Consider the following 26,997-nt stretch of genomic DNA (forward strand, 5'->3'; position numbering starts at 1 on the left):
TGCCCTATCTACCCCTTCTCACTCCCTTCTCCCTATCTACCCCCTATCCCCCCGTCTCACTCCCTTCTCCCTATCTACCCCCTGCCCCCTTTGAAGTTCACTTACCTTTCAGGAGTCCTGCGGTGGGGGTGCAAGGCCTCTCTCTCCCAGCTCTGCCACTGTATGGAACAGTATAGAGTGATGGGAGTTATGATGTACTTTAGAGCATAATTATATAATGAAAAAGACATTGGAAATGGTACAGCATAACACCCATCACTCTCACACATTTACCAATCCACACTTACCAATCCACACATACCAATCCACAGATTCCACACATACCAATCCACACATACCAATCCACAGATTTCACACATACCAATCCACAGATTCCACGCATACCAATCCACAGATTCCACGCATACCAATCCACAGATTCCACACATACCAATCCACATTTACCAATCCACAGATTCCACGCATACCAATCCACACATACCAATCCACACATACCAATCCACAGATTCCACACATACCAATCCACAGATTCCACACATACCAATCCTCATTTACGAATCCACACATACCAATGCACAGATTCCACACATACCAATCCACTCTCACTCCTTTTCTTCCTCTTCGCTCCTCTTCTTCTGTCTTTTTCGCTCCTCTTCTTCTGTCTTCTTCCAGGTCAGAGGGCACGGACGGCGGTGGGCGCGGCTTCAGTGATGTGCGCCGGGATCTGACAACAAACCCCGGCGCACAGCAGCAGTTGCCGCGTGGATCGCGAGGGAGCGGTATCGGAGGACTTTAACAGACCTCCGGCTCCCTTGAGTGATTTTAAGCCGGTTCAAGGGAACCGGCTTAAAATCACTCAAGGGAGCCGGAGGTCTGTTAAAGACCTCCGATACCGCTCCCTTGCGAGCCTTCTCCTCCAGCGGCGGACATTACTGTCCGTCTCTGGAGGGGTGCCGGGTGCCGGTAAGTTGGCACCCCCCTGATCAGCGGCACCCGGTGCGGCCCGCCCCCCCGCCCCCCGCTAGGTACGCTACTGGTACTTCGTGTTTGTTTTTCACTTGTTTTTACCGTCTTTGTGCACGTTTACCCGCCGTCATATTAGTTTATTCGGTTTGAACAACCAAAACGAAGCATTCGTGTGCATTTTCATGTTCTCACGAATAGGAATGCACAGGTCTGATACATGTGTGTGTGTGTATTTTTTCATTTTGGATGTAAGTTGATATTCCCTGACAATCAACTAAGTCTCCCCAAGTCCCTAAGCTTATTCAACACTGGAATGATTTGATTCAAGGTGGGTGAAGCCTGGAAATGCGTTCTTAATTTGGAACAGCATTAAGTTCTGTATGTTTTGAATGCAAACATAAGCATCCGAAAATGGATCATACTATTTCAAAGATCAAAAACACAAACTGTAATAAGTTTGTCATGATGAAAAAGCACTTTGAAAGCTAAACTGCATGACCCACTGACCCACTCACTGTCAAATTAGTCCACACATCATAGGAACAAATTGTAACTAATTATACCAGTAACTCACCTGTGTCCACCATCAGATGTTGCAGAGTCTTTTGGTATAAAGTCAAATGTGTTGTAATTGCCAAATAAATGTTGAAAAGCTTCAAAATCAAACCACGTGTTTACCAAAGCAACCTTTTTATGACCTTAAATAGATTTAAAAAAAAAATATTACAATGGTACTGACTGAAGAATACATTAGTTTACTGTAGATACGTTAATTTGCACCTGTCGTTAAAAAAGCATCACATCACGGAGAAAAAATTCCATCTATAGAGTGTTCACATTAATCTACTGGTAAATGTATTAGTGAAGAGAGAATATAAAGTATAGATCTTTTGTTATCTATACATTCTCTAGAATTCATTACATAGAGATAAAAACTACAGATATTGCAGGTGAGCAGCAAAGCAAATGTAAATTTTGTCGAAATTTGCCTATTTAATTAAGTGGTATGAATGTCAGAAAAGAGGAGGGGCATCAACAAAACAAACAGAAATGAAGCCGAAAAAAATGTTTTCCACACTCACTATTACACTTTGTCACTCTCTTCCAGTCTCTCTCAATGTCTTCCCTACCTTCTCTGTCTTCTTTTGGACAGCTCTGCTTCTTGTTCTCTGCTTCTTCTTCGAGTTTTCTATGTCTTCATTCTTCTCCAGTGATCCACTGCATTACCCTGGCTTCCTGGAGCGCTTCTGCATCAGGTTGGCGCATCGGCGCACATCGCAGGCACAAACTCTCTCCTGATTGCAGGAATGAGGAGATGTTGTCCCCGTGGTGTGCATCGAAGCTCTTCCCTGATGCAGAGGTGCTCCAGGAGGACAGAACAATGTAGATGGCTTGGTGGAGAAAGAGAAGCATTTCTGCAATTATATTTTTCTGCGGATTCATCTACATTATTCTGGCCTCTTGGAGTGCTTCAGGAGGCCAGGATAATGCCGCAGATCACTGGGAGAACACGCAGACAGACGAGAAGAAGAGAACGGGAAGAAAAAGTGGAGAACAGGAAGCAGGGCTGTGAGCACATGGAGAAGGAAGGGAGACATTGAGGGAGAGAGAGAAGGAATTTCTTTTCCAAATAAAAAAAACCTCTCAGAATTTCTTCTGAAACGAAATGGCAGGAAATTAAATTCATTGTCCAAAAACAAATAGATCAAAAACAAATTTAATTTGTCTGAATTGTTTTTGGTCCATGTGCACAAGTCTAGTGGACAATCTTCCATTAGTTGTTTCAGCCACACCCTCTTTCAACAGGTGTATGAAATCAAGTACAAAGGCTGCCATCTCTATAGACAAACATTGGCACAGCCCGAAGATTACTAAATGCAATGCTAAGTGTCGGCTGCAGTGGTGTAAAGCACACTGCCAACGGACTCTGGAGCAGTACAAACACGTTCTCTGCAATGATAAATCACTCTTCACTATCTGAAAGTCTGATGGACAGTGGCGGATCTACCGGGGTCGCAGGGGTTGCGACTGCGACCGGGCCCCGGCGGCAGGGGGGCCCAAGCCAAGGGGCCGCCCGAAATCTTTTTTACGTTTTTTTTGTTTTTTTTTTAAATAAGGCAGGGGCGTCCAACATGCGGCCCGCGGGCCAAATGCGGCCCGCAAGACCTCGAGGTGCGGCCCGCGTAAGATCGGCAGCCAGGGCAACCGATCTTACACGAGCCGCACCTCAAGCCCTGCTACTTACTTGTGGGAGGGTCTTCTGGACAGCACAGAGGAAGCGGAGTTCACGTGACTTCCTACTTCCTCTGTGCTTTAGCAGAGAAGGCAGAGGGAGGCCGCGCCCCCTGCTGAAGTCTGTGAGCGGCATCGAGGGAGCTGCAGTACAGGTAAGGGGGTGGGGAGGGTGTTTGAATGAGTGTGTGTGATTGAGGGAATGAATCTGTGAATTAATGATTATATGAATAAATGTGTGTGTGTGTGTGTGTTAGCATGGATGTGTAAGTGCTGGAACCTAGGCATGATGGGACTGTGATTGCTGTTAGCAATCACACTCCTATCATGCCAAGTCAGCCAGTACATGCTGAAACCTGGCCAGCTGCCCCCCTTGTGTAGTGATAATGCCAGCAGTATGGGGTCTGCACTTACAGCCACCCTGTACCAGCATGTACTGGCTGACTTGGCATGATAGGAGTGTGATTGCTAACAGCAATCACAGTCCCATAATGCCTAGGTTCCAGCATTTACTGGATGGATGTGTAAGTGCTGGAACCTAGGCATGATGGGACTGTGATTGCTGTTAGCAATCACACTCCTATCATGCCAAGTCAGCCAGTACATGCTGAAACCTGGCTAGCTGCCCCCCTTGTGTATTGATGCTGCCAGCAGTATGGGGTCTGCACATCACTTACAGCCATCCTGTACCAGCGTGTATTGACTGACTTGGCATGATAGGAGTGTGATTGCTAACAGCAATCAGAGTCCCATCATGCCTAGGTTCCAGCATTTACTGGATGGATGTGTAAGTGCTGGAACCTAGGCATGATGGGACTGTGACTACTATTAGCAATCACACTCCTATCATGCCAAGTCAGCCAGTACATGCTGAAACCTAGCTAGCTGCCCCCCTTGTGTAGTGATGCTGCCAGCAGTATGGGGTCTGCACATCACTTACAGCCACCCTGTACCAGCATGTACTGGCTGACTTGGCATGATAGGAGTGTGATTGCTAACAGCAATCACAGCGAGCACAGTCCCATCATGCCTAGGTACCAGCATTTACTGGTTGCCTAGGCTAACAGCAATCACACTCCTATCATGCCAAGTCATATTGCTAATTTTGTCCAATTGCGTGTTACCTACTTTTATTATGTTTATTATTTTAACATGTGAGTTTTTATTAGTATTTTTAAAGGTGGGGGTCATTTTCGGTTTTGGCTAAGTGAACCCTGAATGTTTTGGTCCAGAATTTTCATTTTAGTTCATCCCTAGAATAAATCTAGGGAATCCTGAATTTGTAGTCGCAAAACTTTCAAGGCCCAGAAATCAGTGAGAGGAAGAGTAAAGGTTTTGTGTCATTTTACTTTATTTTAATCTGCATATTTTATTAAAGGCCATATTTTTTGTCACAGTGAAAAATGAGTGCGGCCCGCGCACGTATACAATTCTGATGAAGTGGCCCACTGCAGAAAAAACTTGGACACCCCCGGATTATGCCCTTTGTACATGCGCCCCTTTTTCTTTGATTATGATTCAATATGTAAATTGAATTTGTTGAATTAGTTGAAAAAAAATTGTTGGGTAAAAATCATGTTTGTTTTGGGGGGGTGAGGGGGTGGGGGGGCCCTTAACAGATTCTCGCACCCGGGCCCTGAGGCATCTAGTTACGCCCCTGCTGATGGATATAAATCTGGGTTTGGCAGGTGCCTACTGTAAAGTTGGATGAATAAAGGATAATGGTCTGTGGCTGTTTTCTGTATTTGTTGCAGTAAAATGTAATATTATTGTACAGCATTCAAATATACAGTTGTATGCTTCCAACTTTATGGCGCCAGTTTGAGGAAGGCCTTTTCCTGTTCCAGCGTGACTGGGCCCCAATGCACAAAGCAAGGTCCATAAAGACATGGTCTGACTAGTTTAGTGGTGGAGGAACACGAGTGACCTACACAGAGCGCTGACCTCAACACCACTAAATGTTCCGGAAAGTGTTCACAGAAGAGTGAAGGCTGTTATAGCCACAAAGGGATGGGGGCAGCTCCATATTAATGGCCATAATTTTGGAATTGAATGTCCAATATGCTCATATAGGTGTGATGGTCAGGTGCCCACATACAGTGTATATAGGAATTGAAAGGATGCAGCAAAAAGCAGCCCATAAGTACTAATGGGCCATGTCAAGTGGCTCTGTCCACTCTGAAACCCCAAAGATACAGAATGTGAGCTATAATGCCACTTGTAAACCATGAGACATTTCACCTTAAAATGTGCATGGCACATTCTGCACAGGCAGCATATGTAGTTCATGTTGTGTGACTCTTTCGCACATAAAGCGAACAATTAAGTGACTGAGATGCATATGTTTGAGTATTCCCTTTTAAAGGTCACCTGTTAACTATGTGTTGTTAACATGTGTTCACTCGTACCAATGAGGTAGTAAAATAGGTTGTAAGTAGGTAGATATTACCGTCTTCTATAATTCTTTTGATTTCTTCACTAGAAACTTCAATTTGATCCACTTTCTCATTGCTTTGCACTGTGTATACAAGGCTGTCGGCATTAAGATCCACCTGTCTGATTCCAACTTCTGAATGAAAATTTGCAATTTTAGGTCAAAACATTGAATTCTTAAAACATCACAAAATGCGCTCAAAATAAATCATATAAGAACAAATAAACATATAAACTGTATATAAACTGCTTGTGAGAAACCAGGGAGCATGCAATTTATTAAAGGGTTAAATTTATTTCATGGTGCATAAAACAGGAAGTTCTTAAAGTCCTTTTGCAGATGTTCACTTATCCTAGTAGGGATATCTGCAAGACATACCCCCATACTATCTTAAACTCCCTAATATAATGAACATGCAAAAGGGATATTAAAAAATAGACCATTCAAAGTGTTGCTGAAATGTTGGAAGGTCTGCATGATAAAACATGTAGTGAAATATCCAAATACAATAAAATATACTGTTTTAAGGAAAGTACAGAAAATATCTTTATGGACGTCTACGAACTGGGCAATTATAGGACAAGTACAATGTAATCCTACAGATAATTAAAAAAAATTTGGTTTAAGAATAAAAACACAAACTAGGGATTGACATTTTAGCATCAAGAATAAACAGAAGAGGTTGACCAGTTTGTTAGTGTTTTCCACTGTCCAACCTATGTCCATTTGTATTTATAATTAAAATTTTTGTCTTTTTTTTTTTAAACACTAGATGCAGATAGACATTGACATCTAGCATCAGCAGAAAATATGTGCACCAAAGAGATAATTCTTTATTGACAATGCTATAAACACCTACATGCAAAGAGAAGTAGAATACCTTTTCCACCATGTTTTCCATTGTAAAGTATAGTGCTGTCACATCAAACAATAAACATACAGACAGGAGTATTAATGCACTAACCAATGCTCCTGTGATGAATAGCAATCTCTTTCTTCTCATCAGATAGAAGCTGGACAAGATTTGATGCCATTTTCTCCACTGTGTGAACAACTGTCATTGGTCCTTTGATAATCTAATAGAAATGTCATATTAACATAACAATAGAAAAGGTGATAATTTGTTACATTGTTTTTCCACACTATTTGTACCTCTGTCCCAAAGGCTGTTGTATCCAGTGTCCCAAATAGACCACTTTTTTATCCACTGTACATGAACAGTGCATATTTTGAGTATTTACAGTAAATAGACATAACCTCTCTTTATTTCCAAAAGTTATTCTAACTAGCTTTATCAAGCAGATGAGTCTATTATTATTAATTGATAATTATCAAAGGAAATACTAGACTTCGGGCGAACATGAAAACGAACACGAAGAGTGCGTTTTCGTGTTCGTTCCGAAGACACGCCGAAGAGAAGACAGCGGCGATAAAACGTAGGCCAAGACGAAGACACACACCACGAAGATCTTCGTGATCGTGTTCGTCTACCATTCTTCCCCCCCCTTCTAACTTACCTTGTCTTCGCGGCATCACGGCAGTGGAAATCCGCAGGTTCGCCATCACGGGTTAAAGGGCAGTGCGAATGAGCCTATTGGTCGCCTACAGGGACCTCCTCTGGCATCAACCAATTGGTTGATGCCAGAGGAAGACCCTACAGGTGACCAATAGGCTCACTCGCACGGCCTTTGTAAGTTGTAACCCCTGACAGCGAACCTATGGATTTCGGCTCCCGTTAACCCCTTCGATGCTGCGTTAGATAACAGGAGCGGAAATCCGTAGGTTAAAGGGCTGTGCAAGCGACCAATAGGCTCACTCGCACGGCCCCTTAACCCTTTAAAAAAAAATTAACCCCTAATAAAAGTTAACCCCAATGCTGCAACTTACCCGGCAGATCCCACTGGTCTCCCTGTTCTATCAGTCAGACTCTGTTGGTCGCTCGTACAGACTTTTAAAACCCCAATGCTGCAACTTACCCTGCAGATGCCACTGGTCTCCCCCCCTGTTCAATTAGTTAAATGTCCGTACGAGCGACTTCACCTTCACCTACAAATGCTATTTGTTTACCTTCCCCAAGGTTGCTTCTTGCTTACGTCAGACAGCACCATGAGGCATCTGCTCAGACAGTGAGCGAATGTGTAACTTGCTTTCAGTTCACTCTACCCTCCTGGCTTGGCTCACGACTTAAACAAACCTTGACCACACTAGCATATCAGTATATGAAAGACAGTAGAGGCCCAGATGCATGCAGAAATGTTCGCATAGAACTACTCCGCAGAGCTTTTCACATAAAAACAGGGCTTCAGGTATCTATTGTCTAATTGAAAAAATTTTTTTTTTGCAAATTTTAACACGTCTACAGATAGATCAGGTATAACTGAATTAAATAGTTGAAAAAGTATGCTTTGAGAAAACATGCATTAATAATTTATTCTCAATAATTTTGCAAAAATATGTTCTAAACAGTGAATGTGGTTATAAGTAGACTTGCGCATTCGTCTTCAGGCGAACATGAAAACGAGCACGAAGAGGCCGTTTTTTTGTTCGTTCCGAAGACACGCCGAAGAGAATACAGTGCCGGCAAAACGTAGGAGAAGACGAAGACTCACAACCACGAAGAATCGAAGATTCTTCGTGATCGTCTTCGTTTTTGCCGCGCAGCCGCCAAAATTTCAAACAGGAGTGAGCTGATCTCGTCTGTCCAATCAGCTCACTCTTGTGACGTCACGCTAAGGGTCTCGTCCAATGCCTGTGCTACTGTTTTTTGAATTCTGAAGGCGCCTTTATAAGACCAGAGCTTGCCTGAGAGATCCATTCATTTTTCGCTGTGACTGCTTTGGCAACACTGCTGTGCTGCATCCGAGCGTTACAGAGAGATTGTTCTGTTCTGTGTGAGACTGGTAAACCTTAGCCTGCCATTTCTCACAGTGTACTTCATCCTCACTTCAGTGCTACTTAATATAATTAATAATAATAATTTGATTAATTTAATTTTTTTTTATTTAATTTGTCATCAACTGTAGTGTAAGTGCTGTTGAGTTGACAGTGCACCCAGTGTCTCAGTGGCACTGGGGTGCCCTTGCCCTGGGCTGGCACTAGTGCCTACTGCCTGTCCTGCTTAAATAAATTAAATAGAATTTATAAATAATAATTTAATAGAGTCTATAATTTAATAGTTCATTATAATATTATATATATATATATTTGTCAGTCATATATATATATATACTATAGTATACTAGTGTAGAGTGTACTGTAGACATTCATCTACTAGTGTCTAATTTAAAATCAGTAATATTAATTAATATAATTAATAATTGAATTCATTATAAAATTATATATATATTTGTCAGTTATAGTTAGTAATAGTATACTAGTGTAGAGTGTACTGTAGACATTCAAGACATCTACTAGTGTCTAATCTAAAATCAGTAATATCAATAATTCTATAATTCTTTCTTATCTTAATAGTTAATTAAATTAGCTATAAATAAAAGTAATAATATTAATTAATTAATTACTACTAGCGTATAGTTCAGCTAATCTTATTAGTACTGGTGCTGCAGCTCTATAGTTTGTGCTTTGTTTTAGCAACAGCAAGAGACCAAGTCAATTTTTCTTAATTAATAATCTTTCATTTTATTTCATTTGTTTTGCTCACCTCAGTCCATCAGTGAAGTGAACTTGTTGGGCTAGTGAGTGCAGCCGCATAAGTGCTGTGTGTTTTTGTTCAGCAAGCAGTGGAGCTAACTGTTTTGCTGTGACATTTTATTTTATTTCTAATTCTTTTCAAGAAAAATTGACTGTGACGAGCTGTACTAAGATAAGCTTCAAGCTACTAGCTGTAGTACTAAAATAATTCTAATCTTCTTTAATCTTAATCTATAATATATTATAAATATATAACAATATAAATTCTAATTCATAATCTATAATATAAGTAATTCTAATTCTAAATTCTAATTCATAATCTATATTCTTCTATCTATAATACATAATATATAAGTAAATTATTTCTAATCTATTAATATTATATAACTTAATATTAATTAATAAATCATACTGAATCTGATTTAACCTCACTTTAGCTTTGTGGGTTTGAGAGCGTCTGCCTAGAGGTAGACTTATAGTAAGGAAATATAGCTTTAGGCTAGCATAGTAGTAGGCTAAGCTCTTAGGCCCGTGTAAATTCAAATTAAAAATAAAATACTGCTAGTTATTAAATAGTTAATCTTGAGTTAATAATTTAAATAACTTTAGCACTTTGCCAGATTGCACACAACAGCACAGTGCAGTAGTGCATAGTTTTACTTTTTAAGCAGTAGCACTGAAGAGAACTTCCTCTAATTTTTTTGTCTTTAATTCGTTTTTCCTTTTTTTTATTTTTTTTTTATTTTTTATTTTTTTATAGTTTTTTAAACACTACACTACACTACACCCACAACACAAAATTTGAAATGGATCCTCCTTTTGGGACTAAGGAGGGACAAGCTCCATCTACCACCACCACCACCACCAGCACCACCACCAGTTCTAAGATGCAGCCTTTGCATCAGTCTAGTCGGCCAAGTAGGCCAAGCTCTCGCTTATCATTTGGGGAAGCATTGCTTGAAGGATCATCAAGTAAAGGAAAGGCACCAAAAGCAGGCAGTAGTAGTGCGGCTAGGCCCACAAGCTCTAAGGTTTTTTACGGAAAGCCTAAAGCACCAGAAGCACGTTCAAAGTTAAAGGGTAGCACAAGTAGTACCAGCCCAGTGACTAAAAAGAAGTGCCTTTTGCCCCAAGCAGCATCTTCCCCATCCACAAGCAGCATGCAAGGTACCAAGCAGAGCCAAATTAGCAGCAAGACTCAGAGGGGTCCCCAAAAAAAGCGATCTCATTCCTTTGTAGGGAAAACCAAAACCACCACCACCACCACCACCACCACCGCCTCTACCACCACTAGTGCTGCGCCTACTGTTCCCACTGGTACCGCCACGCCATGTCCTCCTAGTACCTCTAGCAAGCCACCAAGTCCTTTTTGTAAAGACAGTTAGAGAGAGGGCTACACATAGTGGAACTCCACCTAGCGAGGTAGCAGAGGAGCCTGAGACTGAGAGGCCAAGTGCAGAGTCTATTCTTCCTGCTCGCACTACTACTAGTCACGCGTCTCACGACGATATCAGTCTTAGCTCCAGCCTAACAGGAATTCCATTCGATCTGGCTAATGAAGAGCTAGACTATGAGCCAGAGGAAGTAGAGGAGATGAGTGGTCAGGAATCAGATTCCTCAGGGAGCAGTGTCCAAATGACTAGTGCACAATTTTCCCCTGAGCCTCCACCTTCTCCGCTACGATCATCACCATCACCACCACCACCAGCAGCAGCAGCAGCAAAACCTAGCAAATCTAAAGCATTTAGCAGTCCCACTATGGCCAGTACTGTTACTACCAGTCCCACCACCACTAGTTCTGCCTCTGTTCATCCACCCCGAGCAGTAGGAGCAGCACCCAAGGCACACTCCAAGGCTATGCGCGCCCCAATTTGGGAGCACTTTGAAAATGTTGAAGAAGGGCGCTATGGAAAGTGCAAACATTGTGGGAAGCTAATAAGCAGAGGGAAAGTGTCTGGCCATTTTACCAGTGCTAGCATGAAGCATCACCTCAGCACTCAACACAACGCTGTGCTATTGGGGAAAGATGCAGAAGTAAAACTTAGTGCAGGCAGCATAGCTGGTGGCCGTGGAAAAACCCCAACAGCTTCTTCTTCTGAGCCAATAGCAGCAACAGCAGCAGCAGCAGCAGCTAGTGCTGGCAGCCAGAGACCAAGGCAGGTTGGAGCACTGCATGTCCAGCCCACCCTGGAACAATTTGTGGCATTCCAATCCAAAAGGTCAATGCCCAAACAGCAGGCCAATAAAGTAACGCGACTGATTGGTCAGTTCATTGCTGTTGGAGGGGCATCCTTCTCTATGATCGAAGGGGAGCCTTTCAAACAATTGATGGCGGCTGTGGCTCCACAATATACAGTTCCGTCACGTTCCACTTTCAGCAGGAACATTGTCCCCTCATTGTATCGGTCCTGTGTTGCAGCAGTGAAAGAGGAGCTTTCCAAGGCTGCTGGTCAGTGTGTTCATTTCACTACAGATTTGTGGAGTGCACCTAGCGGCCAGCATGCCTTTCTTTCTTTGACAGCACACTGGTGGCAGCCCGGTGTGTCTAAGGAAGCTGCTGCAGCAGGCTACCGATCTTTCCTTCTCCATGCAGAAGTGATGGATGAAAAGCACACTTCCCAAAATATTCTGCATGTAATGAGGAAAATGTTTAGCCTTTGGGTGGGAGCAGAGGCGGGCACCAATGTTGAAGTTGGTTTTGTGGTAACTGACGGAGGTGCCAATATGGTGAAAGCGCTGCGAGATGGTCATATTGTTGGTGTGCGCTGTGCAGCCCACATCATCCATCTTGTAGTGAAGGCAGTAATGTCAGAAGGAACTAATGTGGCAGCAGTAGTTCTGTCCCGCTGCAGAAAGATCGCTGGGCACTTTCACCATAGTGTTAAGGCTAGCCAACTTTTGAGGGAAGAGCAAGAGAGGTCAGGTCTTCCCGTACACTGCCTACGCCAGGATGTCAGTACACGGTGGAACTCCACGTTAGACATGCTGGAGAGGATTTTGGAGCAGCATTGAATAGGGAGGATTGGACAGTGATCGCCCAGCTAGTGGCAGTCCTTAAACCATTCAGGGATGCCACAGAAAATTTAAGCTCAAACACTGCCAGTCTGGCCCAGGTAATCCCAGTGTTCTCCCATCTAGGCAGCAAGATGGATGTGTTCCTTGGAAACCGTGAGGCTGTTCAAGGTGGCACTCTACATCCTGACGTAGCAGCCATAGCCAGGAAGCTGAAGGATCTGCTAAAAGTACACCTTCGCAAACGAATGGAAGAGAGTCCCGAATTGATGCTAGCGTGCCTTTGCGATCCAAGAATTAAGGGAAAGCTAGCTTTGAAATTTAATGTTCTCAGTAGCTACCGGGAGCAATTGGTCAACAAGGTGCGTGACTGGCAGCGTAAAATGGGAATGCTGTCCGAGGAGGGAGAGGTGCAGGAGGAGGAAGAGATGATGTGGTCTGCTACTCCTAGCAGCAGCATCAGCAGCAGTGCCACAAGCAGCACAACACAGCTGAGTGGAGCAGCTGCGTTTTGGGAAGAGGCACTTGGGAGTATAGTTGGACCATCTGACAGAGCTAGCAGCAGAAAGGAGAGTAGTGCTGCTGAAATGGTCAAACTTTACCTCTGTGAAGTTCCTTCTGCGCCTAATGTTGATCCTCTTAGCTACTGGGATGAAAAGAAGAGTGTGTGGCCTGCACTCTCATGGGTTGCGCAGCAGCTACTATCATGTCCGCCAACCACTGTTCAAAGTGAGCGCGTGTTTTCTATGACTGGAAACATACTGAGTCCACAGCGCTCACGCATGGCACCTCATCTGATGGAGCAGATTGCCTTTCTTAAATTCAATCTGCCCAAGTTGGGTTACCCAGCTCTTAGCTTGGAAAGTTAATTTTTTTTCTCTGTAATGTTTAAGGTAGTTTCTCCCCCTGGTTGCATGTGTTTGTGGTGTGGCAACGTCTGCTACCTCCGCCGGTGTAGCCAATTTACGCTAGGGCCTAGTGTCTGAGTTCTGGAAGTCCGCTCCCAAACGCCAAGGACTGACAGTCTTCGGATGCTTTGCCTTGGGGTGAAACAGGTGAGCGGGTCGTCAATTGCCCACTCATTCACCTTTTTCCGTTTCCAACGCTGCTGCTGGTGGTGGTGCCAGTATCTTTTGCCAGTTCGCTTCCTGGCTGAAATCATGCCTCAAATGTCCCTAATGGAGAGGGTAGTTTCTCCCCCTGGTTGCACTTGCTGCGGTGTGGCAATGCCTGCTACCTCCGCCGGTGTAGCCAATTTACGCTAGGGCCTAGTGTCTGAGTTCTGTAAGTCCGCTCCCAAACGCCAAGGACTGACAGTCTTCGGATGCTTTGCCCTGGGGTGAAACAGGTGAGCGGGTCGTCAATTGCCCACTCATTCACCTTTTTCCGTTTCCAACGCTGCTGCTGGTGGTGGTGCCAGTATCTTTTGGCAGTTCGCTTCCTGGCTGAAATCATGCCTCAAATGTCCCTAATGGAGAGGGTAGTTTCTCCCCCTGGTTGCACTTGCTGCGGTGTGGCAACGCCTGCTACCTCCGCCAGTGTAGCCAGCTTACGCTAGGGCCTTGTGTCTGAGTTCTGGAAGTCCGCTCCCAAACGCCAAGGACTGACATGTGACAGGGCCAGGCTAGCTGGCTCATATGTCATATGAAGTTTAGCCGGGTCACGGAGCACTTTTGTATCCGGTTCTGTATACTGTGACCCGGTAATATATTATATTGTGTTTATTGTGTAACCGGCCCAGAGACTGATGTGGATTCAGCCCCAGCCTTCAAAGAGACAATCCTATAATCTGGCTGGGGCTCTTAATCAGCCAACACAGCCCTGTCTGCCCAGACGGCACCCGCACTACAGGGGGGATAACACAGGTGGGGGAACCCATTGTATTCTGTAATCCCCTCACCTGATACATCCCCTGTATACTGATGGGATTTGTGATGGGATGTTGCTGATGGGATTGGGGGTTGGGTTTGGTGCACATTGCATTGAGGTTGTATAAAGTTCTGTGTGTTTGTAATAAAGAGAGTTCTTCTTGGTTTGCTACGAATGGTGGTCTGGATGATCCGTGGATTGCTGAGTGCTATCCGTATGAGGGACTGACTGGTGATTCCTCAGCCCTCAAACAGGGGTACCCAGCCTTGGGTACGGTGACCCTGTAACATGACAGTCTTTGGATGCTTTGCCCTGGGGTGAAACAGGTGAGCGGGTCGCCAATTGCCCACTCATTCGCCTTTTCCAATGCTGCTGCTGCTGCTGGTGGTGGTGGTGCCAGTGTCTCTTCTCTGCCAGTTCGCTTCCTGGCTAGTGTCATGCCTTAAATGTCCCTAATGGAGAGGGTAGTTTCTCCCCCCTGGCTGCGTCTGTTTGCGGTGTGGCAACGCCTGCTACCTCCGCCGGTGTAGCCAGCTTACGCTAGGGCCTTGTGTCTGAGTTCTGGAAGTCCGCTCCCAAACGCCAAGGACTGACAGTGTTTGGATGCTTTGCCCTGGGGTGAAACAGGTGAGTGGGTCGCCAATTGCCCACTCATTCGCCTTTCCCAATTCTGCTGCTGCTGCTGGTGGTGCCAGCGTCTCTTCAATGCCAGTTCGCTTCCTGGCTAGTGTCATGCCTCAAATGTCCCTAATGGTAAGGGCAGTTTCTCCCCCCTGGTTGCACTTGCTGCGGTGTGGCAACGCCTGCTACCTCCGCCAGTATAGCCAGCTTACGCTAGGGCCTTGTGTCTGAGCTCTGGAAGTCTGCTGCCAAACGTCTAAGACTGACAGTGTTTGGGTGCTTTGCCCTGGGGTGAAACAGGTGAGTGGGTCGCCAATTGCCCACTCATTCGCCTTTCCCAATTCTGCTGCTGCTGGTGGTGCCAGCGTCTCTTCAATGCCAGTTCGCTTCCTGGCTAGTGTCATGCCTCAACTGTCCCTAACGGTAAGGGCAGTTTCTCCCCCCTGGCTGCCTCTGTCTGCGGTGTGGCAACGCCTGCTACCTCCGCCGGAGTGGCCAGCTTACGCTAGGGCCTAGTGTCTGAGCTCTGGAAGTCTGCTGCCAAACGTCTAAGACTGACAGTGTTTGGGTGCTTTGTCCTGGGGTGAAACAGGTGAGTGGGTCGCCAATTGCCCACTCATTCGCCTTTCCCATTTTTCAATGCTGCTGCTGGTGGTGGTTGTGGTGGTGGTGCCAGCATCTCTTCTGTGCCAGTTCGCTTCCTGGCTAGAGTCATGCCCAAAATGTCCCTAACGGTAAGGGCAGTTTCTCCCCCCTGGCTGCCTCTGTCTGCGGTGTGGCAACGCCTGCTACCTCCGCCGGAGTGGCCAGCTTACGCTAGGGCCTAGTGTCTGAGCTCTGGAAGTCTGCTGCCAAACGTCTAAGACTGACAGTGTTTGGGTGCTTTGCCCTGGGGTGAAACAGGTGAGTGGGTCGCCAATTGCCCACTCATTCGCCTTTCCCAATTCTGCTGCTGCTGCTGGTGGTGCCAGCGTCTCTTCAATGCCAGTTCGCTTCCTGGCTAGTGCCATGCCTCAAATGTCCCTAATGGTAAGGGCAGTTTCTCCCCCCTGGCTGCCTCTGTCTGCGGTGTGGCAACGCCTGCTACCTCCGCCAGAGTGGCCAGCTTACGCTAGGGCCTAGTGTCTGAGCTCTGGAAGTCTGCTGCCAAACGTCTAAGACTGACAGTGTTTGGGTGCTTTGCCCTGGGGTGAAACAGGTTAGTGGGTCGCCAATTGCCCACTCATTCGCCTTTCCCATTTTTCAATGCTGCTGCTGGTGGTGTTGGTGGTGGTTGTGGTGGTGCCAGCATCTCTTCTGTGCCAGTTCGCTTCCTGGCTAGAGTCATGCCCAAAATGTCCCTAATGGTAAGGGCAGTTTCTCCCCCCTGGCTGCGTCTGTCTGCGGTGTGGCAACGCCTGCTACCTCCGCCGGAGTGGCCAGTTTACGCTAGGGCCTAGTGTCTGAGCTCTGGAAGTCTGCTGCCAAACGTCTAAGACTGACAGTGTTTGGGTGCTTTGTCCTGGGGTGAAACAGGTGAGTGGGTCGCCAATTGCCCACTCATTCGCCTTTCCCATTTTTCAATGCTGCTGCTGGTGGTGTTGGTGGTGGTTGTGGTGGTGCCAGCATCTCTTCTGTGCCAGTTCGCTTCCTGGCTAGAGTCATGCCCAAAATGTCCCTAATGGTAAGGGCAGTTTCTCCCCCCTGGCTGCCTCTGTCTGCGGTGTGGCAACGCCTGCTACCTCCGCCGGAGTGGCCAGCTTACGCTAGGGCCTAGTGTCTGAGCTCTGGAAGTCTGCTGCCAAACGTCTAAGACTGACAGTGTTTGGGTGCTTTGTCCTGGGGTGAAACAGGTGAGTGGGTCGCCAATTGCCCACTCATTCGCCTTTCCCATTTTTCAATGCTGCTGCTGGTGGTGTTGGTGGTGGTTGTGGTGGTGCCAGCATCTCTTCTGTGCCAGTTCGCTTCCTGGCTAGAGTCATGCCCAAAATGTCCCTAATGGTAAGGGCAGTTTCTCCCCCCTGGCTGCGTCTGTCTGCGGTGTGGCAACGCCTGCTACCTCCGCCGGAGTGGCCAGCTTACGCTAGGGCCTTGTGTCTGAGCTCTGGAAGTCCGCTGCCAAACGTCTAGGACTGACAGTGTTTGGATGCTTTGCTCTGGGGTGAAACAGGTGAGTGGGTCGCCAATTGCCCACTCATTCGCCTTTTCCATTTCCTTTTCCATTTCCATTTCATTATTTTCCTTCTGATACACAACCAACCAACCAAACATAACACACACAATAACACAAATAACACAGTGACATAACACATAACACATATAACACACAGTGACAACACACATAACACATACACGTACAATGCACAAATCACAAGGACCTTTCCTCTTGTTATTTGTCCTGGCCTTCACTTCTACACTCACTAGCATTAACGCTATAACTCACACTTCATACTATAACATTTTTCCATCCACATACCTGCCAACAGACCCAACTTTTTCAGGGACAGTCCTGCTTTTTTCCAGTCCTGTCCCATCTAATTTAGCTATCTAGGTATGCAAATACACGTTGGTAGTTATAGCTCGGTAGGTAGCACTAGTATAAACATTAAATAAATATAATAAAGTACTAAATAATAAATCTAACTTTAAAATACATTTAAATAAACCCCTTAATTTTTTAAAACCCATTAAAATTAAAATTAAATTATTATTTAGACATAATACATCTTTAACCAAACCAGTGCACTGCTACTAATCTTAAACATAACCGTACATTAACCCTAAGCTATTTTTTAGTTCTTGTCCAACATTTTTCCATCCGCATACCTGCCAACACACCTAAGATTTTGGTGGACAGTCCTGCTTTTTTCCAGTCCTGTCCAGTAAAAGTTGGATTGTTGCAAAGTATGCCATTGTGAATAGGTAGCAAATGTTAGGCATGTATTACAAGTGGTCCAAAATCAATTTAAAAATGTAAAATAATCCCTATTCTTTTATTAAACATCTATGGATGATGATCTTGTGTATGATAAACGGAGGCCAAGTTCCTTGGAGCATTTGTCTCTAGGTCATTTTGTGTACAGTACACCTCAGTACGTGTGTGCAACTCTATTGGTCGTTTCGGCAAGGGGCTGGCCTGCCATCAACAAATGAAGTGCGTTCTGCAATTCACTCGTTGATGCCAGACCAGCCCCCTGCCGAAACGACCAATAGAGTTGCACACACGTTCCTTCACGGCAGCTGCTGCTGCTCCGATGTGTTGTTAACCCCGTATTAACCCCTGCTAGGCAACCGGGAAGGAAACGAAGATCAAACGAGCACGAAGAATGTCCGCGAATATTCGCCCGAAGAGAAGACAGGAACGGGCGAATATTCGCGGAATACGAAGGTTTTTTTCCCCCGAAGACGAGCACGAAGACGAACACGAAGAGCCCCCTGGTGCCCAAGTCTAGTTATAAGCCAAAAGTAATAATAAGAAAAAAACAGTTAACTATTGCCACCTAAAGGAGCACATGGGTTATTACTTATCAGGAATTTTCACCTATGAAGGATAATCATAAAAAAAAATGCCAGATTGCTGAAATACAGCAAACCTAAAGGTATTTAGCGACACTAGTGATTGAAATCTAAAATCCAAGCACTACAGTCTCCTTATATATATTACAATATGTGTTAACAGGAATAGAGGGTTAGACACATGTAACTTTGGGTATACATTTGAAATTAAGAAAGAAGTTAACAATAATCTATGTATTTGGAGCGTTTGAAGTTATTTTGTGTATTTGTGTGAAATATTTTGAATGACCCATCTGAAATATATGTATTGTATATATTGTATTGATTCACTAATATCAAATCTGACATATGAGCTGCTTTTACATACAAACTCTGGTGATCGTCATACCTGGGAACTCTCTGGGTTTGACTCAGATACCCCAGGTGAAGCCATGCTGCCCCAGTTTCTTTTTTCTCAAGGATAGGGAATAGTATTTAGCCATGCCTAATCCCTACCCATTTCCCACCCACTCCCTATTCACTAAAGCCTTCTGAAAGGGAGAGCTCTATGCAGTGTAACCTGGGAAGTTTTCCAGTATGCCAGTCATTTACACACTTTGGTGATCTTAGGCTTCACATTACACAGTACATACATATTTAGAAAATGTATAATTTAATAAAATGACATGTACCGGGTTAACCTCTGACCAAAGGTCCACATCATATTGCTCAATAATTGTTCCGGCAACCTGGACAAAGTGGTGGCTCAAGTCTTCCAGGGCCTTAGGATCACTCTGTATCTCTAGATAGGCCACATTTTTCAGAAACTGGATGATACCAAGAAGATCAGAAGGCTCCATGGTGCTCACTTTGGTTTCCATCAAACGCTGAACCGCCTGTAGGCAGACGGCTGCTTCAGAAATATTAAACTGATGTATTTCACCTGTTAAGAAGTTTTCCGATATCTGTAAGGGGAAACATGTTATGCCTTTAAATAATGTAACATACTAGCACTAATGCTTTAAGCTTCTACATAATACCAATGATGCTTTTACCACAAGATATGAACAATACATGCTTATACCTTATTGTCTCCGATATATAAAGAAAGGTCCATGAAAATGACCCAAACTGCTACCGATGAGGATAGTGGAAGACGTAAGCAGAGAGAAGAATGGTTATGCAGTAAGAAGGAGGTTATCGTTATAAAGTTGGAATGTGGGAAACAAGTCAAGGTCTTAACAGATCATTCTTTAATATACCATTGGTTACAGTATTGTTTTTTCCACAGATTGATGTTAAACCAAGTTGCATATACCCTTATCCAGCTAGCCCCCCAAAACAACTTATTCCTTTTCATAGGTACAAAGCCTATATTGTTCTGTAGACTTTGGAATGCTATTTTCAATTTTGTTAACTGAAGAATTTATATGAAGGCTCAAAATACAAATGGATTGCATTCAATACATACCATACACAACTCATCCTAGAAAATTACCTCACTGCATTAATGTATTTTATCAACCTCTACAAAAGGCTTATCTCAACTGCGGTCTCTTATAATCACACAGTGTAAACCCTGTAATAAACAGCCAAACAGAAGACAATCTTTTTAGGACTAAATTATCGCTGAACAGATATGATAACCCAAAGCATAGACTCTACTATGTCTTTATGTAAGCAGTGATTTAAGATATTTAACTATGTATAGACTTAAAGAGGACCTGCCACATCTCTCAACAGTCCCAGTTTTCACAGGACAGTCCTGATTTTTTGACACTGTCCCAGGTAGCTGCTTTTGCTAATAGTGGTGAGCATGAGCCCATTGGGAAGATCCTCTAATTTCCCCTGACTGGCCCAGGAAGGTAAAAATAAAGCAATGAAGGTCTGTGCTGTTGTACGAAGGTAAAGCAGGAGGCCTGTCCTTGACTCTTGTCACACCCGTCAACACAGGTGTCCCTATTTGTACACCTAAAATGTTGGGGATGTGCTCACTTAGATAAAAAAAAGTAACTGGATCCATCACTGAAAACCATCCATCACTTATGTTACTGGCTTTTGATGTTGAGATTTCATTTGGTTCAAATTTATATATAGCATTTGGCCTGACATCAGCTTCTACCACTAACAATGCCAAAGCACACTATGTTTCCTTATTATCTAAAGTGACCCCTCAGCAAAGGCTGCGTTGGAGTCATCCAAGCTGGAAGTTGTAACATGCTTCCTGTACTCTGCTAATTGCTCTAGGACTCTGTGCATGGATACCTAGCATTAGTAACGGCTTACATCATTATAATTCCAATGTAAATTTACAGTTGTTCTCAAAAGTTTGGAAACCCTTGAAGAATTGATAATATAAGTACTAGTTTTAAAGAAAACATGAGCGAGCAGGCAAAACATATTTCTTTTATTTCTTATGGGATTCATATTCAACTGTAGGAATGGCACAATCATTAAAAAAACATGGCAACAAAGAAAAAAATGAAATGACCCCTGTTCAAAAGTCTGCATACCCTTAGTTCTTAATACTGTGGATTGCCCCCTTTAGCTTCAAAGACAGCGTGCAGTCTTTTGTAATAGTTGTCTGTGACTCCCCAAATTCTTGCAGGTGTTATAGCTACCCATTCTTCAGGGCAAAATGCCTCCATGTCATGCCTCATTTTTATTCAAGTATTGTATTTTTCCCAGAACAGCCCGTATTTCTCCTCAGGTTACCTGTGCGTTTTTCTTTGTATCCCAAACAATTCTTCTGGCAGTTATGGCTGAAATTTTTCTTGATCTACCTGACCTTGGTTTGAAATCAAGAATTTCCACTTCCATTACCTTGTTACGCAAGTCACTTGTGGCAGTTCTTTTCTGCTCCCAGAGGAGCCTGCCCAGTGCATCCACGTGAGAGCTAACAAACTCATTGACTATGTATACACAGACACTAATTGCAATTTAAAAAGCCAAATGTGTGAGATATTTCCCTTTAATTGCCATTTTAACCTGTGTGTGTCACATTGTGTGTCTATAACAAGGCCAAATATTCAAGTGTATGTAAGACTTTTGATCAGGGCCATTTGGGTGACACCTGTTATTATTATAATTTAAAAAAGAAGCCAAACAACTATGTGATAATAATATGGCTTCATATGACCACTAGCCCTAAATCAATGCCAACATTACACAATTTCTGTCAGGGTGTCAGGTCCCCACCGCCGCACTTACCTCCTCCCACGCCGCATTCTCCTCTCCATGTGCGCCGCCGACAGGGAAGCCTGCTTGCGGACTGACACTCGCTGTCCCTCCGGGCGATGGATGTCTCACCTCAGCTATATAAACCCAGCAACCACTTCACACAGGGCTTACTTGTTAAGCTGTACACGTGTGTTACCTGCTACCCTGTTTTGGAGAATACCTATATTTTGACCCCTGGATTGTAACCCTGATACTGCCTGTTTGGTGCCTGTCTTGACCCCTGGATTGTGACCCCAATACTGCTGGTTTTCTGCCTGTCTCGACCCTAGGACCGTGACCCCGACTATTCTCTCTGGATTTACCCGTTATGTACTGTTGCTGGACCGCTTCCTGCGCTACGCTCCACATCCGGACCTGACAAGGCCGCACTCAATTATAGGCTGCACCCTTAAAGTTTGGTGCTATTTTAAAGAACATTTTAGTTTTAAAGAAAAAATATACATGAGCGGAATAGTAAAATAGTATTTTACCTAATGAACAGGAACACATGTATTTTAACATTTTTGGTATCTATTATGCAGTTAGTCAGCATATATTATATACAAACAGAAATTTGGAAACCCAATAGCCATTTTTAGGTCCCTCCCTCTTACTTCATAATGCACCTTACTTCTAGATGTGCCCTCTAGGTATGCCACTCTGCTCCCCTGATATGCTTTATGCCCCATGATATGCCTTATACCCCCTGATATGACACTCTGCCCCCCCATATATGCTTTATGCTCCCTAGATATTCCACTCTACCCTTCCCCTCAGACTTACCAAAGCATCCCCAGACTCCCTAGTGTCTAGCGGGGGCAGCCGGTGGACATCTGCACGTAGACAACCTCTGCCGCTGCTCGCCACTTCCACCGTGGCTTCTCCGTCATAGAAGCCCCGGTGGAAGTGCCAGCAGCATCGGAGGCTATCTGCGCCCATCGCACAGAGGTTCCACGTGCGATATGCGCAGACAACCTCCGCTGCTGCTGGCACTTCCGCAGGGGCTTCTATGTTGGAGCACCAGAAGGTAAAGTCACGCCGGTGCTCTGTTATAGAAGCCCTCGGGAAGTGCCGGCAGCAGTGAGGGTTGTCTGCATCGCGCAGGTGCCCACCGGCTGCCAGTGAGGAGGATCCAGGTCCCCTGCAGGGCTGCGGGGGATCTGGATCCTAACCCTGCTGCTTACCCGCAGCAGGGCTAAATGGGAAAAAAAACCTGCCACCAATTGCGCAAAACCCCAATTATACGCCACACCCACACTTTAAAGACTTAAAGGGGGAGGGAGTGTGGCCTATATCCGGGCAAATACGGTACATAATTTTATGTATATACACATAGATATATGTAAGTACACATATAATTTTCATTACCATCCACTCCTTTTTACTATGTTGCTATAGAAACACATTCCATTGAGCTGGCTAGTCCCTTGACAATAAGGTTGACAGAATTCTAAGGCTTTAAGGTGCCATTTCTCTACTGTGAAAATGGTATTAAAACAAGTTAAGTAGCAGACCTCCATGACGACTAAGGAAAACAAAAAGAAACACACAACTATGACAAATAACAATACATTATTTTTTTTGTTAGATGGCAATAGACTTGTGCATGGCAAGAAAAATAAGATTTTTGCTTAATTCCATTTCAAATTTAATTTCTTGACCAAATTTGGTGCAATACTTTCAACAGGAGAACTCCCTGTTGCCTTTCTGGACTCACATTTCAACAAGATTTACTTAAAGCAGCAATATCTTGAGGATTTGGAAGATTTGCAGACTAGATTTTGAATGCAGAACTAACACCTTCAGAACCGGCAGCACAACAACAAGTAGACACACAGCATGCTATGGGACTGAATTTCAACAAAAATGACACACATTATTCAAACAGATCCCTCAGAGGTGGGGAGGTGAAGCACAGCAGTAGGGCAATGGGTAGGCACTGTCAGAAAGGCACAGAGTCACACGGTATGGGAGTAAATTTTCCCAAAATGTTTACAATTTTTATAAACTCCCACAGAGTACAGAAGGCAGCTGCAGCTGCAGGACAGCAATTGGCAGAAAGAGTATTTTTTTTAAAGAGTCCTAAAATAATCAATTATTAAATAAAAAAGATTGAAGAAGAAAAAAAACCAACCTTCTGCTGTAGTCCCAGTAGGACAATAAAATAAATGTATAGTCTATCCAGCTTTTTCAATCTACCCTCAGACCGGCACTAAACCCCCAACCCCAAAGCTTTTTCAATCTACCCTCAGACCAGCACTAAACCCCCAACTACTGTATTTACTCCCATACCGTGTGACTCTGTGCCTTTCTGACAGTGCCTACCCAGTGCCTAATGCATCTCTGACAATAAAATGTCATGGAAAAGGAAGGGCTGCAATGTCTAGGACAGGTAATTTTTTCTTCTATTTTTTACATTTTTCTTTAGAAGGTGTATCAAGGACAGATTCATTAATATAAATAAAAGGTCAGTTAATGTCTCATTTTTACATATGCTATTTAATACGTCAGCCAATACACTGAAGATAATAAAATTATATGATCATGCAACATTCATTAAAGATGATTAACAAGTGGTTGTTTGGCACATTTGATGAATACAAGTCAAGGTCAGTTTCACCAGCAACTAAGTGAACTGCTTTGTTTTAATCTAATATCCAGTGCCTAAAGTACTCACCAATGTGCGATTTACGATTGCATTTACACTTTTGGAAAATTTTGGTTCTTCATTCTGTCTCTTAATATTTTGTAATCTCTGATATACATCTGAAATACAAACACATAGCACTTTATAAATGTTGAATTACTTGCTCTGTTGCTAGTAATCCTTTATGTCTTGCATCCTAATAAGCGTGCATACATTGCATACACATTGTGCATATCCATGATACAGGAATACGAGGTCCCCAGAACACTATAGACTGGCTAGAATTATGTTCTAGAGTTCCCATAGAACATTTTCATTTTCAGGAAATACTGAATGAGTTCTCTTCTTAGGAATGATGCACGTAGTAAGTGCAAGCAGACAATATTCTATAGCTGAAGTACTTTTCAGCTCACATCACCTCTACCTCTAGGTTCACTTATAGTGCTAAATTGATGCATTTCACTGTGTTATGTATAGCTTACCCTATAAATCTCACATTTTATGTATATTAAACTTTTACTACCAAACCTGCAGTTTTTACTATTTAAAATAATGACTTGCATACCATGGGTGTAATAGCAGACAAAGGGTAACTTGGCTACACAAGGTGCATAATCCAACCTCTCTTCATTGGTGTGCAATATCCTGCACTCTTTCGAGTTCCCTAGAAAGAAAAAAAATACATTTTTGGAAATATAAAAGCCCCAATATAAAGCTATTAATTTGAAACTGATTTTCACAAAAATGAATTAAAGATCAAATTATTTCCCCAGTGCTGTCAAACATTAATTAAATGATCTTCTTATCTCTATTTTTATAGAATGAGCCTATATTTTGCTCTTGTTTTTTTCATGATCACTTTTCTTGAGGACTTGACTGTCAACAAAGGTTCGCTATTTGTTGCAAACAAAAGCCAGAGTGTTACACAGATTCCTTTTCTAGATTTATCGCCAAACTGCAAGTCCTCAAAAATAACACAAAATATATTCTTCCATAAAAAAACATTTAAAAAGTAACACAGAATGACATTCATTGTTGCATATTATAGTGTTTCATGAAATAGTTCATGGATCTCGTCTGTCATTTCCATTTGTAGTTATTGGTGCGACTGCAAAAACAGAAATGGCACTGTCTGTCTTATCTCTTATCTATTACTAGACAGCCAACAAAACCAAAGTAACGTAATATGGTTGGTATTCAGAACACTGACTGTCTAATCACAGGTTGCTCCAAACATTTTTGGGGAAATGTTTTTCTGCTACATTTCCTAAACACCTCAATGTACCGTGAAGACAACGGGAAGACCATAATAGTTTAATACACTTTAACAAATACTGTTGGCACCAGTTACATATGCATTACTTATAACCCCCAACCATACTATTCTCTTTCTCTTTCCTTATATTTGTATTTCAAATCCCATACTTAATTCATGTAAAATTAGTAATAAAGATCCTTACCTGGACACACAAATGGAATTTCAGTTTCTTGCAAAGTGGATTCTATTTCTAATTGTTGTTTGTTCCAACTAAATATAAGATCTTTTTCCAGTAGACGGCAGGATCTGACCTGTTCTATCTCATCATTATTGAGGACCTTGCTCCACATGTTCAAGCCTGTAATATTACCACTGAATGACTCTTTCTTTTTGAAGGTTCCTCCAAAGGAATCTTGATCTTGACCAACAATAAACCTTCCACCTTTTATAATGTCCTGGGAGGCAGAAAGTTTGATAGATGTAGCTTTCTGCTTTCCATCGGCATAAAGGGTCCATGTACCATTTAATTTTAACCAAGTAACACAAAAGTGATGCCACCGACCATCTTCTTCAAACATGACTGAGTACGGTGTGTGTTGCCCATGCACTATTATCGCAAATCTGATAAATCCATCCTTATCAGTAATCCCTCGTAGCTGAAACTCATTGAAGAAATCTGGCACAGCGTAAGAAAAGATAGTTTGAAAGTCTCCATTTGTGCTTTTCCATTGGATGTATGCGCAGACCGTAACTTCTGCTAAAGGCTGAAATTCCACCAGTAACCTTGCATATTTAGTATCAGTCTTGCTCTTGAACAACAGGGCTCTGAGTGGCATGATCCCTAGAAATAAAAATGGAGACTTTTCACAATGTGATCATAGATGGCAACTGTATTCCTGCCTTACATGGACTGTGTCTTAAAGCATTTGATAGAGGAGTTAACAAGGAAGGAAGCTGTGCTGGATTTAACATTTACAAAAGAAAACTTGATTTCAGATGTTTCTGTAGGAGACAGTTTGGGCTCCAGTGATCATCAATAAGTGCAGTTTAATAAGGAGAGAGGTTATGTTGCACCACACTAAAACCAAGGTTTTTTATTTTAAAAACATGGATTTCCCTAAAATGGAGAGACTGGTACGTGAGTCTTTGATGGTCTGGACATCAGGATGCAGTCCAGGAGAGATGGAACTGTTTAAGAGATGTTCTTCCAAAGACAGCAGAATATTGCATTAAACTTGTTAGCAAGAGTAAATGAAAAAGGAAGCAGCTGTGGTACTCTGCAGATGTGGCAAATATATTGAATGAGATTCTTCTCGTTCAATATATTTGCCACATCTGCAGAGTACCACAGCTGCTTCCTTTTAAGCTTTTAAGAAATATAAACAGACTCAAAGTGAGGAAGATGGGAGAAAATATAAAGCTAAGCTTAGAGAGGCAAAGAGCATTAATAGATGCGCCAAAGCACACACTGAGGAGAAAATTGCTGGGTTTACAAAAAAAAGAAGTTGATAAAACCTTTTTTAGATATATAAGCGAGAGAAAAAAACATAAACCAGGAATAATTATACTAAAGACAAATCAAGGAAATTGTATAAAAGAGGATAAAGATCTAAC

General features: G+C 43.2%; 1 protein-coding gene across 1 annotated transcript in view; it reads right to left on the minus strand.

The window, feature by feature from the left end:
- LOC149287602 (adhesion G protein-coupled receptor D2-like) overlaps nt 1-26,219 on the minus strand; it is a 65,116-nt gene extending 38,897 nt beyond the window's left edge. The window contains exons 1-7 of the mRNA XM_089492643.1: nt 25,586-26,219; nt 24,691-24,789; nt 24,156-24,244; nt 18,952-19,224; nt 6,597-6,708; nt 5,648-5,767; nt 1,541-1,664 (exon numbers count right to left, since the gene is read on the minus strand). Coding sequence (XP_089348769.1) covers nt 1,541-1,664; nt 5,648-5,767; nt 6,597-6,708; nt 18,952-19,224; nt 24,156-24,244; nt 24,691-24,789; nt 25,586-26,219 — 1,451 coding nt within the window. The remainder of the gene's footprint in view (nt 1-1,540; nt 1,665-5,647; nt 5,768-6,596; nt 6,709-18,951; nt 19,225-24,155; nt 24,245-24,690; nt 24,790-25,585) is intronic.
- Nucleotides 26,220-26,997: the final 778 nt, after the last annotated feature.

The sequence above is a fragment of the Sceloporus occidentalis genome, unplaced genomic scaffold (genome assembly GCF_023333645.1).
Source record: "Sceloporus occidentalis isolate IW3139 unplaced genomic scaffold, rSceOcc1.0.p SCAF_58, whole genome shotgun sequence".
NCBI classification, from domain to species: Eukaryota; Metazoa; Chordata; class Lepidosauria; order Squamata; family Phrynosomatidae; genus Sceloporus; species Sceloporus occidentalis.